Raw genomic sequence first — 12,799 nt, 5'->3', positions numbered from 1 at the left:
AGCGAGCATTATTTTGCTTTCAACTGAACTGTAGCCCACATAAAGCAAAAAAAAGTTTAGTTTCGTTACAAATTACACTTGCTTCGAAGGAACATTCGGGTTTGTAATCTCACTTAAGGCGAAAGGATTGGATCGTTTGGCTCTTCGTGCAATCCTGAAGACAACGTGAGCTCCAGGGCTTCGAGGAAACCCATTTTCTTCCGCAAGGTCCATGAATAAATCCATTTAAGTATAAATAATCAGATGGAATCTATCCAATCTATCCGATGTAACCCACTTATTCTAAAGTATTAAGTTAGGAACCACAGCCGATCTGCGCCGAGTCCTCCACTTTCGCCATATATACCAGTAGCCAAATTTTGGGAAGTAACCACATTCTTGGAAAGAGCCAGCTTTTCATTTTTTAAGAGGCTTATTATCCCTGACACGTCTACAAGTACGCGAAATCTGACTGATATTTCATCATATATTCTACTCTTGTTTCAGACACACGCAAGACTTGCTGGCCGAGTTGTGAGAAAATCTCTCATGTCCTGCGTTGTTTACAGTAGTCACCTATGCTTCATACCCTCGTGATGGTGCACTTGTGCTTGAGCAAGTCGTAAGGACACAGCTTCATGCAGCTGGGACACAGTGTGATGTTCCCGAAGGTGTTGGCGTCGCACGCCTCCTCCCTGCGAGATAAATATTTCAAGGACTACCGGTAGGCATGCGAGTCTGGGCTCTACTGGTGTTCTTATGCATCTGCGAGTTACTAATCTTTTTGTTCACTGTTGCACGATCAGTCATCGCTTATGAAGCTTCTTCGTTACTTTAGAAGCACAGGCGAGATATGCGCGCAGCAAGCTTGAGAAGATAGCTGAATATACTGTACATGTTTGCGCGTGAAGGCGGAAATGCTGTTTGCAGGATCATACATGAAACATGCGCTCACATCACGTTTTTAAGGTATTTCTGCCGTTTGGTAGTTTTCTGCTGCTTAAGCCGCCGACGACCCCAGTAGAGAAGAAACCGGCAGCTTAGTCACTTGATTGAGGTCATGCAGATAAGGACTATCATGTAAGGGGCGCCAGCTTTTTGTTGACCAAACTAGTTCAAGCTATGCCAGATCTGCAAGTGAAACAGCCTAGTGACTGCAATGTAAAAACGTCAGAATATTAAGCTCTAGGGGGAGAGAGAGAGAGAGAATAAATGAAAGACAGGGACGTTAACCAGGACTGAGCCCCGTTGGCTGCTCTACAATGGGGGAAAGGAAAACGCAAGATGGTACACAAGAGATCAAGATATGCGTCACCCTTCTACGCGTCTACGAACCGGCGCATCGGCGGCAGCGGGGTCACCGTTAAAAATACCCAGTCTCTGTGAGACAATACGTGAGAGAACATGCCCTAATGCAGCCGAAGCTTGGAGACAAATAGAGGTGTCAGCAGCGCGGTACCCGGGGATTGACAGCACAAATCGGAGGGAAGGGTTGCTCCGTTTTGTAGGCCTAGACGCTACAGACGCTCGACCTGGCTGTTCAGTTGTGTCTGTGTAACCAATTCTTCCTCGCCCACCAGCCACTTCTCACGAATTTAGGCATCACTTTTAGTTTTACAACCATTGGGCTGTGTTTTGCGCAATAACTGCATTCTTAGAAAGATCCAGCTTGTCATTTTTTAAGGAGGCTTATTAGCCCTGACACGTTTACAAGTACAGGAAAGCTGATCAATATTTCATATGTCCGTCGGTGTTCGTCACAGCAATCCCAAAACACACGCACATGCATGCACGCACACACGCACGCCCCCCCTCCCCCCCTCCCAGTGATAGAATACTTCAGTTCTACAGATGTTAAAGTGCGGCTAGGGCAAGTAATAGCTCGGCCTATTAATCAAAGCGTCCAAGTAAGGGCGGTGTCTGTGGAAATGCGGCAACAGCCTCACTCTTTTCTGGGTCTGACCGAACACCATCGTGACTAAACACGTTGCCGAGGAACTTCAGCTCCCGATAACCGAAATAACACTTCTCAGATTTTAATGACAGCCCTGCAGAGTGACTTGCAAGGAACACGGACTGAAGACGCTGCAAGTGTTGCTCAAATGTCGACGACGACGTCGTCTAAATGGACTAGACATGGTTGCCACTTAAAACCTGACAACACGGTGTTCATGGTCCTTCGTAAGGTCGCGGGAGCACAGCTTAATAAGAAGGGCAGCATCTTAAATTCGTACATGCTGTAAGGAGTTACAAACGTAGTCTTTTCGCGATCACGTTCATCAAATTCGACCTGCAAGTATACGCTTCGTAAATACATTGAGAAGAGGGTGGACATCTCTTCTGGTCCCCCTTTTCAGTTTGTGGTAATCCGCACAAAACCGAAGAGTACCGTCCTTCTTTCTTACGAGTACAACGGGGTGGGCTGAATGAGGCTTGGATTGCATCATCATCGAGCATTTGCTTCACTTGGCAACGAATCGCTTTTTGCTCCTTTTGTGACACTTGGTAGGCATGCTGACGCACGAGATGTTTGGTCGTGTCCGTTAAAATGCGGTGCTTTGCGATGGGGGCCTGCTTTACTTCTGACGGGGATGCAAAGAGGTCATTGAACATGCATAAAATATTGCGTATGGGCTCTTCCTGCGTGACTGAGAGCTCAGGAGTTACATTGACTGTACGGACCACCGCGGTGTCACTTTCGATGGCTGCAAAAAAGCCCAGTATGCGTAGAACTTATTGCATCCCCAATGCCTTCAAAGCGAGCGATGGCCGTTCGCTTTACCAGGTGTTCGTACTCGCCGCTGAAGCTCCAAAATAAAAGCTCAGTCATCCTGCGGTTCAGTTGAATAACAGCGCGGGCGACGCAGACTTTACAGAGTGAAGAGCACCGACAGGTTTCCTTCATCGATGCTGCAACTGTTATGATCGCAGTCACATTAAACAGTTAGTTCGCGGCAAGAGTGTCACAGTGTCAGACAACACGCATTGCTGTCTTGCGCGAGTTACAACCTTGCATTCCGGCGGCGTAGTTGTCAGCAAACGTTATAGTCAGCTCCCAAAGATCGATAACACCTTCGTGCTTGCGAAGAAAGTCAATCCCAAGGATGACGTTCCAAGAGCGCTCGCACAGCATGATGAAATAGGCAACATACATTGATCAGCGAATTTCATTTATGGCGGCGCATCTCCCAGACGGCGTCGAAAGATGACCTTCTGTCCGGAGGCTTGGTCCTTGCCATGGAGTCGTAACTTTTCTCATTTCTGCATCTAGTTCGGAGCTCATAACGGAATAATCGGCACCAGTGTCTACGAGGGCCGTGTCTAGGTAGTTGTCGACCCGAATCGGGAAGTCAACGGAAACACTGTTGCAGTCGAAGGCATCCATGCGGCTGCGACAGGGAACTTTAAAGGAAGCACAGGGTTTCAGTCAAACACCTTCACTGACAGCGCGTCCTCGTCGCCGACACTGCACGTCGTTGTCCTCAGCTTCCGCGGAAGTTCATATATATATATATATATATATATATATATATATATATATATATATATATATATATATATATATATATATATATATATATATATATATATATATATATATATATATATATATATATATATATATATATATATATATATATATATATATATATATATATATATATATATATATATATATATATATATATAAAGGACTGTGCACCGACGGAACTTTGGCCCCACCTTCTGGCAGTTGAGTGATTTTACCTGTCACCTACGCCGGCGATGCTACAGCACGAAACAATATTGTGCCTTCAGAGCGTGGTCAAGTCGCTAGCTGCTATGAATGATTGTCCCCACGCTTTTCAGCTTACCCGCAATTTAGAGCACCAGCACTTAGATGAAAGTACTTAAAAGCCAGTGCGAAATGCGACAAGTGGGATAGTAAAGAGGAGCAAGAAGGCGTGCCTCACCACTTGTCTACTACCGCCTCTTCCACAAACGAAAATATAGACGAGAGTCAACATGCAAGGTCGCTTTCTTCGCAAAAGCAGGTTACACGCGCGCGTCGGCGAATGTTTATTCCAACCGATACCATGCGTAAACAATGCGAGATTTACTGCGTGTAAAATTCCGACAGGTATCGCGTCCCTGCTTCTCATTGTGGCAGAAGCAGCCATTTTTTTTTCTTGCACGCTACGTATGGATGTAAGGGCTTTACTCTAAATTTATGTTAGCATTTAATACAATGACACCGAGCTCACGCAGGAAATCGGACGCACTTATTGTTTTTAGTAATCAAGAAATGAAGCTCTGTCCCTAATCTGGTGTGTGAATCGCAGTCAATTAACAGTACTAGTTGGTCGAATCCACCTAGCAGCAGGTACTCGTACGCACGTGGGCTCATTGGTGAGCATGTACACGATTCCGTAGAGCGACGTGAAGATCCCGACGAAGGCTGGCAAGATCAGCATGGTGGTGTAGAAGCCGACCCAGGCGAAGTACAGGCCAACCTTCTCGCCGAAGTAGCGCCTGTTCGGACACATTTATCATATCAGGTTCATGCATGCTTTACGAAAGACTTATTCTAAAGCTAGCGTCCTTTTATAAAGTAACTTAGACAAAATGTAGGCGCTCTAGTTTAGGAAATCAAATAGATAGTTTAAAAAAACAACATGGTGTTCAAACGTTTTAGTAAGGAAGTTTATTCCGTCGCTCCTGTTGCGTTGTCCCGACTTTTAAACTTGTAAACTCTACTCGCTGCCTTAAGGGTGAGCGACATTAGAACATTTATAAGTGTTTGTTCAACCGTCCTGGGTAAGCAAGTTAAAGATCACCTGATGAGATAGAGAGGCTGCTCTTTGTACCAGCAGCGGGCTCTTCCCCACTCCGCATACAGGACCTGCACGTCACGTGCAGGAAGGGTGACGTGAGCATCATTACATTCTCACGTGACTGCAAGCACACCAGTGACGTATGTGAACTGACTTCCGTATAGCGAGATTACTATTAGTAAACGTAAACAGAATGGATGCGATATTCTGCAACGCGACTATATGCAAGCAACCCAACGGGACCAAGCAAGGCTAACGCTTCATAGAGAGAGCATTTCATCGACTACCACTCACAATTGTTCACTCGCTCATTCAGACTCTCACCAGAAAAGTTACCTGCCTCCCCCCCCCCCTCCTCCCCCCCCCGCTTTCTTAATCGCTAGCTCACTCACCGATTCACTCAATCGGACGTTCACTTACCAACTCCTTCACTCCCTCAATAACTCGCCTTTTTGCTCAATAGATACTACCTTGCTTTTGTCGTTCGCTTTTTCGAGCTTTCATTAGTTCTGTCATTTGTCCTCTAAGGCGTGATTCTGTTACAGATTCCTTCATATTTGGCAGCCGGCTAAAAGAAAAGAAGATCCAAGTTTTCGTACCACTATTTTATTATTTCACATATTATCTCAGTCACTTGCTCACTGGCTGATCACATATTCACTCATTAATGTACTCACTTGCTCACTCGCTCATTCACCCACATGTTAACACGCTCACTTATTCCCTCACTAGCTCGTATTCACATGCTCTGTCGCAACATGTATAAGAGCGAGATTATGCACCCTCGCAATTGTTTGCTCACTGCTATGTCAACCACCTACCTACATGTTCGCATACTACAATGGCTAGTTTGTATCCCAATATGAAAGCGCCCTTTCGATTTCGGAGCTATAATTGGGCGTCCGCCTGCTTCACTCACACTGTGAGGGCACTGAGCATTATAGAGAGACGAATATATTTAGGAAGCTTCAATTGAAGCTAAACGTACCCTGCGCTCCGAGTAGACCTCCGTGGCCTTGTTGAAACGCCCTTTCCCAAAAGGCCCCTGTGAAGGGCCAAAGGATGGTCAGTAATACGGAGAAGAGGAAATAATTAATGCAAAAAAAAGAGAAAGAAAAGAAAATGTAAAAGCGCATGCGTCAAAGCGTGCGCTTCCACCAATGGAAGCAGCTTCTGGCACGCTGTCAATGTCAAGGAACGCTCGAGCTAAGGCTTTAAAACTTGCACTAAAAGACAAATCGGACGTGTGTGCAGCTGCATATGCGAATCAGGCGAGCTTGCTGCCTAAAATCGAACTATCGTCACGATTAATCATGATTATCATCATCCTCATCATCACATGTGCTGCCAGAACGAGGCCTCATCCAACGGTCTACAATACGCATCAGGGCTGGTCCGACGTGACACCACGTAACTCTAAGCCGTCCTGGCAGCGTATTATGTAAGTATTATTTCGCAGCGATTCTATTCATTTTCTTATAACCCATCGCTATGAGTGGCCGGCACCGGCGATAACGCAGGCGTGGAATCCTGTCAGCCAATGGTGACCGGCGAAAAGAGTGGCAAATTAAAGGAATCGATCGTTGCGTCGTACGACCTCTGGATTCCGTATCGCTTACTTCGGCCCATATCCTGTTACTGTTAGAGTTCGCCTATGATCTTTTTTTCCACGCTCTATGTCAGCCGTCCAACTTTGATTCACACTGTTAATTTGAATCATGGGCTACTATTGGGAGGAACAAGTGCCCTAGGACATGTCATGTGAAATTCCGTTGTCTCTCGCCATTTAGGTTAATAACACAAATTTTCATATCGTTTATGACAAAAAGCCGCTGAATCCGGGAATACTAGGGGATGGGGAATTCACACCCGCCGTGGTGGCGTAGTGGCCTAAGAGGAAGCTTTAGCTCGGGCCCAACACCGACGCTGCTTATTCAAATACCTGTCAAACGCAGAAATGCTTTTCTGAGATAACACTTGGACAGATTTTAATAAAATTTGTTGTATTTGAGAGTGACAGTTAAACTATAGTGACCGTTGGCAGTGGGATTTCTAGCAGGCTTGAATTTTGTCAAGACTTCTTGAAAAATTCGAAATTTCAAAATAAAAAGAAGCACGAAGTTTAGAAATATAATAGCTCTGCATCAAGAACAAGTGTTCTGCAACAACTGTATTTCTATATTACAATTTATGTAGGTTCATGTCTATATATAAATTTCGTCCGCTTCAGATGTGCTATTATGTGCAATTCACTGAATTGTGATATAATTTTTTCATTGTTGAGTTACCAGAGTTGTAAACTACATAGCTTCATTTCCTAAAAATTTAGGATTTTTTCTAAATGTTTAATAGGCAATTGAGGATATAAATTGAAAATTCCAAACCAAGAGTCACAAAAATTTGAGTTTTTTTTTGAAATGCAACAAACTTCGTCAAATTTGGTGCATTGGTTGCCGAGCAAAACGAATTCTCCTTTTACATGTATTGAGATAGGAGCACCCGAGCTAAACCTTCCTGTTCAGGAGTTGCGCTGCTAAGGCTAAATGTACGGGACCGAGTCCCGGCCGCGGCGGCCGCATTTCTATGGAAGGCGAAATACAAAAAAAGAAAGAAAAAAAAAGAAAAGAAAAAGAAACAGCTTTTGTACCGTGCTTTCAGTGCACGTTAATGGATTCCAGGCGGATTGGATTCCTATATGGCGCGCCTCAATCACATTGTGGTTTTTGCGCGTAAATCCCCGGAATATAAAACAGTGAATTCGCCAACTCACGTCGTGCAGTGGATAAGCTGCTAGGTAGACCTCGATGCTCAAGAGGTTGTTTATGCCTGCAAGGTAATCGTTAGGTATACTGCCCACGCTCGGAGAAGTTAGCACTACAAGCGCACACCTTCATTGGACCCCGATAACAAACGTTTTCTTGTCCTCGCTCTCGGTATCGTCAAGTTGGCAAGCCTTGCGCAAGCTAGAACTATTCAGAAAACTTTTTTTCTCCCGTGCTCAGCACGGTAGCTGCTGTTTTATAGGAGCTGTTGGCTTGAGGTTAACCATTGCAGTTGGAAAACGGTGACGGCATCGGATTTAGTATGGCGGGCGGTTTAGTACTTTCCAAGAATTCATCGAAAAACAAAGTGGTCCTATAGGTGGCTCGCCTCTCTGGTGCTCTGCCTCGTCGTATTTGGTCCGAGTGAGCACCTCCCATGTTATCCGGCTGCGCATGGCTTGAGAGAAGAAGGTGTCCTCGTCAGATATGAGGTACCTGCGAGGAACGCAAAGGATCAGTAAACGTTATGCGGGAAACTAACTTCTGTGCTTTTGTTGAGCCTGGTCAACGCTATCAGAATATGCAGCATAATCAGACGCCTCCCAAAGCTCATGGTTTGCGCTAAGAAATTTGGCTACGCTGTCTCCCTGCGTGAACAGGAAGACAAAATTCCTAAGACGGGTACTGAGAAACACCATTCCAAACTCTTCGCCAGAAGGTCGTATCAGAAACGCTTTGTTTTAGTGAAGTTAGGAATGATTTGCAGAATGGGTGGACAAAGTTAGACGCACGCACGCACGCACGCACGCACGCACGCACGCACGCACGCACGCACGCACGCACGCACGCACGCACGCACGCACGCACGCACGCACGCACGCACGCACGCACGCACGCACGCACACGCACGCGCACACGCGCAAACGTGCACACGCGCACACGCACACGCACAAGTGAAATCCAGCCTACATTTCTAAAGGTATAGCTCCGATGTACTCAGGTGGGCGACTCCTAGGTGCGCTCCCACACGTAATTTATGTTTTCAGTTCAGTTTGCCAAGAACGCGTAAAAAAACGAGGATTCTTATTTCTTATCCGTCGTTCATTGTATTACAGGTCACCCATAGGGCATTGGCGATATTGTATGACGGAAGCAATCAAACAATAAATAGCAGAAAAGCTATAGTAGGAGAAAAAAAAATACATCTTCAAAATTTAAATACTGCTATTCTCGTGACATATGACATCGAAAAAAAGAGAAACCTCAACCACGCACATGCGTTCTCGCTGCCGCACGAATTCGGCGTTGTAGAACTCATTCTCGTCCGGGATGAGCTTCTTGTCGTAGGGAAAGGGGGACTTTAACCAGGACCTCTTGCTGTGCGCTTTGCCCACCACCTCGATCTCCACCGAGTCGCTCTCGAACTGCGATCGAGTTTCGAAAGCGACGATGATGAGAAGGAAGGAAAGGACTGTTAGCGACATGCGGGAAGGAAAAAGATCACGAGAGAGCATTGCGTAACACGAATGAAGGCAAAATGTATGGGGCCAACACGCCATCGTACCGTCATAGCCCACGGAAGGTCTAAGCGCAAGGAACCAAACGTTGTCGCCCAATGGGGAAACCTGTGATGGCCGGAGCGTAGCACTGGCAGTTTTGAGCGTGCAGCTGAAATTTGCAGTCACCATATTCCACAGGGAGGCCACGAAAATAGCAAGTTTTGGATGATAACAGATGATCGCCATTATTAATGTTTGCTTTAAGTCTTTCTTGTGCGTCCTGCCAAGCTCTGGCGCTAGGCGCACTGGAGGAGCCCATGCCCTCATATACACGTTCGAGAGCGCCGGTTCCCAGTGAGGCCGTAATTTGGACACGTGTGCCTCAAGATGAGCGGGGAAGTTGACGACGCGAAATCGCAGCCTGTGTTAGTGAAAACTGTCTCCACCGCTCACTAGGCTGTATTTTAACGGTGCTGCTTTCACACGCGAAGTATCGGCGCTGGTTGCCCATACGCTGTGTTTCAGAGGTCACATGCTGGGTCCATAGTGCGAGGATCAGAGGTCACATGCTGGGTCAATACTGCGAGGAAAAAAACTACAACATTGGCATATCTTCACAAAGAGTTAACTTGCCAAGGCTGGCGGCGAGACGTAAGCGTCTCTACTCGCTCATTTCCTTTTTCCATGCTTAACCAGAACAGTATTAGGTCAGTTTTACTGTACACTAGGGGAGAGAAGACCAGAGCCAGAGGAGTAGGGAGTTATTGTTGGAAGAGAGAGAAAAAAAAAGCAGCCGTAATAGGTGGTGTCCAAAACGTCTCGGCCATGACGTTTTTTGGCACCTGACATCGCCTTCGACGCCTACAGTACGCAAAATCATGGCCTTTGAGATTTTCGTTAGTTTTGACGGAGTCATCGGTCTCTTTGTGGACACCAACTGATGTCTCGCTAGGTGTTCCACACCTCAATCGTGGTGCGCTGGGAGAGGGAGTGGTAAAACAAAAAGGGGGGTGATGGTCTCGCTAAATGGTCGAAAAGTATACTCACCAGGACAGGCTCACAAAAGCGGTGGTCGATAGAGAATTGGTAGGTGACGGTGTGCTCGCAAATGAAATCACGGTACAATGCAATGGCAAATTTAGCGACTAAGCAGATGCGGATAACTTGCGCGGTGATTCATTCATTGTGCATGGTTCTGGGCAAATGCAAGTGCGGCTGGTTTCGAGTGAAGCACGGGATCCTCAATGTGGGTAGCGCTCCGCCACGCCACCTCATTGATCGCAGGTTTGGAAAAGAAACCGGCATTTCATGTCACCGCGGCTGCAGCGCCGCAAGTTCAGCACATTGAAACTACATATTGAAAGGGTACGCGCACTTTTGTCATACAGCTTTGTTTTTTGGCCACAAATATTTTGTTTTTCTGTTGTAGCTGTGGTTGAGACTGCATGGAAAAAGATGACGAAGAGTTACGTGAGAAAACGAGTGCTGATTTTATACATATGTGAGTCGAGGGCTTTGGATTTGTGTCCGTATCCACTGCTTTTATCCGGCAACACCCTGGCCGATCCATGCGAGCACTGCAACGCGACAACGGGCATATACTCACGGCTTTCATGTCTGGAAAGACAGGCTTCTCGCCAGGCTTGATCTTAATCTTGGGGAACGTCATGGCTGGACCCTTTTTCTGCATTGGAGAGTGTGAGAAAAGTATAAGGAGTATTAGTCGTTTCGCAGCTTCGCTATAGGGAGCGCGAGGGCCACTGTTGGATCTTATTTTTAGAGCGTCGACAAACCTTCACGGGCATTCGAAGGTGCAGCTGCTCGGCATACTTGGTGAGCACGGCCCAGGGTGCGTGCACCTTGACGAAGTAGGTGTACCGGTCCCAGGAGTCCTGCAACCAGGGGGCGTCGCGGTGTCGGTGCATTTGAGAAAGAGCGAAACGAAAACATTGTGCATAAAAAGCTTTGGACTGTTTCGGTAATTGGTGCGAGAATATCACTTAAGTTCCCCTCTCGGCTAACCTGGCATATATTTGTACTGGTCGCTTCTGTTATCAGTCGTATAGGCTGTCGGGCACTTTTTTTTTTGTCGTTGAAGTTTCGCGGTCGCAAGGAGTAGCTCGAAAGAGCGATATGAAGCTTGGTTGTTTCATAAATACCTGCAGGTTGCGTGTGTTTCTTTCTCTGAAATATTGTGATGGTTTTGCTGGTGTCTGTTTCAATGATATAAACAGACTGTACGTATGTACGTGTTTATGTGCTTGCAAGTGACAGTTTGCTGGAAGACAGACTTGCGTAGCGTTTATTGTTATCCTACGCGTTCCTGTGCCGCGCTATGTTTGCCAGTGATTGGGAATTCAAAAGCGCATCATAGCTCCTCCTAAGTGGAGCAATGTTGAAGAATATGAACGTTATTTCATGTATTTTGCTACTCTGCCGGTATCCGAGCGCCCGCTTCCACAAACCTATGGCTGGGCAATTTCTAACCACGAGCCTGGAACCTATAAAAGGATTAGGCCACCAGTTAGTCGTATTATTCTGTTTGCGTGCCCAAGCACAAAAAAAATAACAATAGAAAGAAAACTGAATTTTTGTGCATAGATTCTGAAACCACAATACTTGAACAGGCGGTTACGCTTAGTATTTCGTTAGCGACACTTCCTCGAGTGTACATGCTATATTGAGCATATTAAACTCCTTCAGATGAAAGCCTAAGTTCAGCTGTAGTTGGGTCATTCACTGTGCCCCTCGCACACCACTCGCTTGGAGTGGAGCGCACATGGGTGGCATTTATCATAACTCCAAAGCGACACGCGTGCAGATTCGGAGCACCCCGTCTGTGGGCCGATCGTGGTTTTGGCACGTACAGCCCCACAATCCAAGTTTAATACATCTGCCACGCCTCCATGTGTCATGTGAGGCAATGACAATGCTCAAGTCCCTCGGAGGTTATGAAATACGGCGCACGACAACGTCTCTAGCAAACACCCCACCCTATGTGTTATGTGTACTACGCAGACAAACAGCAGTGGTGCAGGCAAGGTAACGTTTAACGTCAAATCGCCAATCTCGCGTTAGACTATAAACGATGAAGAAATTGAGCCGTCGCCGTCAAAGTCACCGCTAATTATCGTCGATCAAAGCAACCAGCACAAAAAGCTTTGCTCACATGGATTCCCATAGTGCGTTGGTTCTGAATATTTTTTTAATAGCCGCGTTTGCATGAATACAACAACGGTGCATTGTATCAAATTTCCCACACGTCACATATTTGTACACGGCATTAATGCGCTAGGAAGCCAAAACAACGCTGAAGATTCTTTGCATTGGAACGGTAACAGTGATGGTGAGAGGACGTCTTCCTAAACTATGTTACGTTAAATGAAAGATGTGCGACTTGGCTAACTGGTATTCCATTAATATTGTTGCAAGCGCTCATGGCGGGAACCAGTCAAACAGAACAACAGACAAGCCCTAAACGCCCAACAGGTCTAGGATGGACACAAAAATGCTCAACATGCGTATAATTATGCCCTCCAAAAAGGGTTTGTTAGATAAGGAACAACATCACATCTCTTGCGAAACCTGTCCGCTTGTACTGCTATATTTATTTTTTTCCTTGGTAAAAAAAGAGGAAATAACAAAGAAAGTATTAATAAACACGTCTCCAGTTATTGTTTGTGTTTAGGTGTTTCTTTTTCAAGTAGTATTAATGCCCGCATGCTAACACTACAAGGATTTACAT

The 12,799-nt window shown here is 46.0% G+C and overlaps 2 protein-coding genes across 8 annotated transcripts in view; one reads left to right on the top strand and one right to left on the bottom strand.

The window, feature by feature from the left end:
* The window catches only part of LOC139059142 (uncharacterized), a 161,568-nt gene that overhangs the window by 54,595 nt on the left and 94,174 nt on the right, over positions 1-12,799 (top strand). The gene's annotated exons all lie outside the window — the stretch shown is intronic.
* Positions 1-12,799, bottom strand: part of LOC139059141 (anoctamin-4-like) — an 82,535-nt gene that overhangs the window by 41,655 nt on the left and 28,081 nt on the right. For all 4 annotated transcript variants that reach the window (XM_070537120.1, XM_070537117.1, XM_070537118.1 and 1 more), the window contains 9 exons: positions 10,848-10,946; positions 10,661-10,738; positions 8,831-8,979; positions 7,944-8,050; positions 7,564-7,619; positions 5,782-5,838; positions 4,797-4,861; positions 4,357-4,491; positions 569-674 (listed from right to left, as the gene is read on the bottom strand). In XM_070537120.1, the coding sequence (XP_070393221.1) occupies positions 569-674; positions 4,357-4,491; positions 4,797-4,861; positions 5,782-5,838; positions 7,564-7,619; positions 7,944-8,050; positions 8,831-8,979; positions 10,661-10,738; positions 10,848-10,946 (852 nt within the window). The remainder of the gene's footprint in view (positions 1-568; positions 675-4,356; positions 4,492-4,796; positions 4,862-5,781; positions 5,839-7,563; positions 7,620-7,943; positions 8,051-8,830; positions 8,980-10,660; positions 10,739-10,847; positions 10,947-12,799) is intronic.

This window comes from Dermacentor albipictus, chromosome 4 (genome assembly GCF_038994185.2).
Source record: "Dermacentor albipictus isolate Rhodes 1998 colony chromosome 4, USDA_Dalb.pri_finalv2, whole genome shotgun sequence".
In the NCBI taxonomy this organism is placed as follows: Eukaryota; Metazoa; Arthropoda; class Arachnida; order Ixodida; family Ixodidae; genus Dermacentor; species Dermacentor albipictus.
This window is presented reverse-complemented; position numbering and strand designations above follow the sequence as displayed.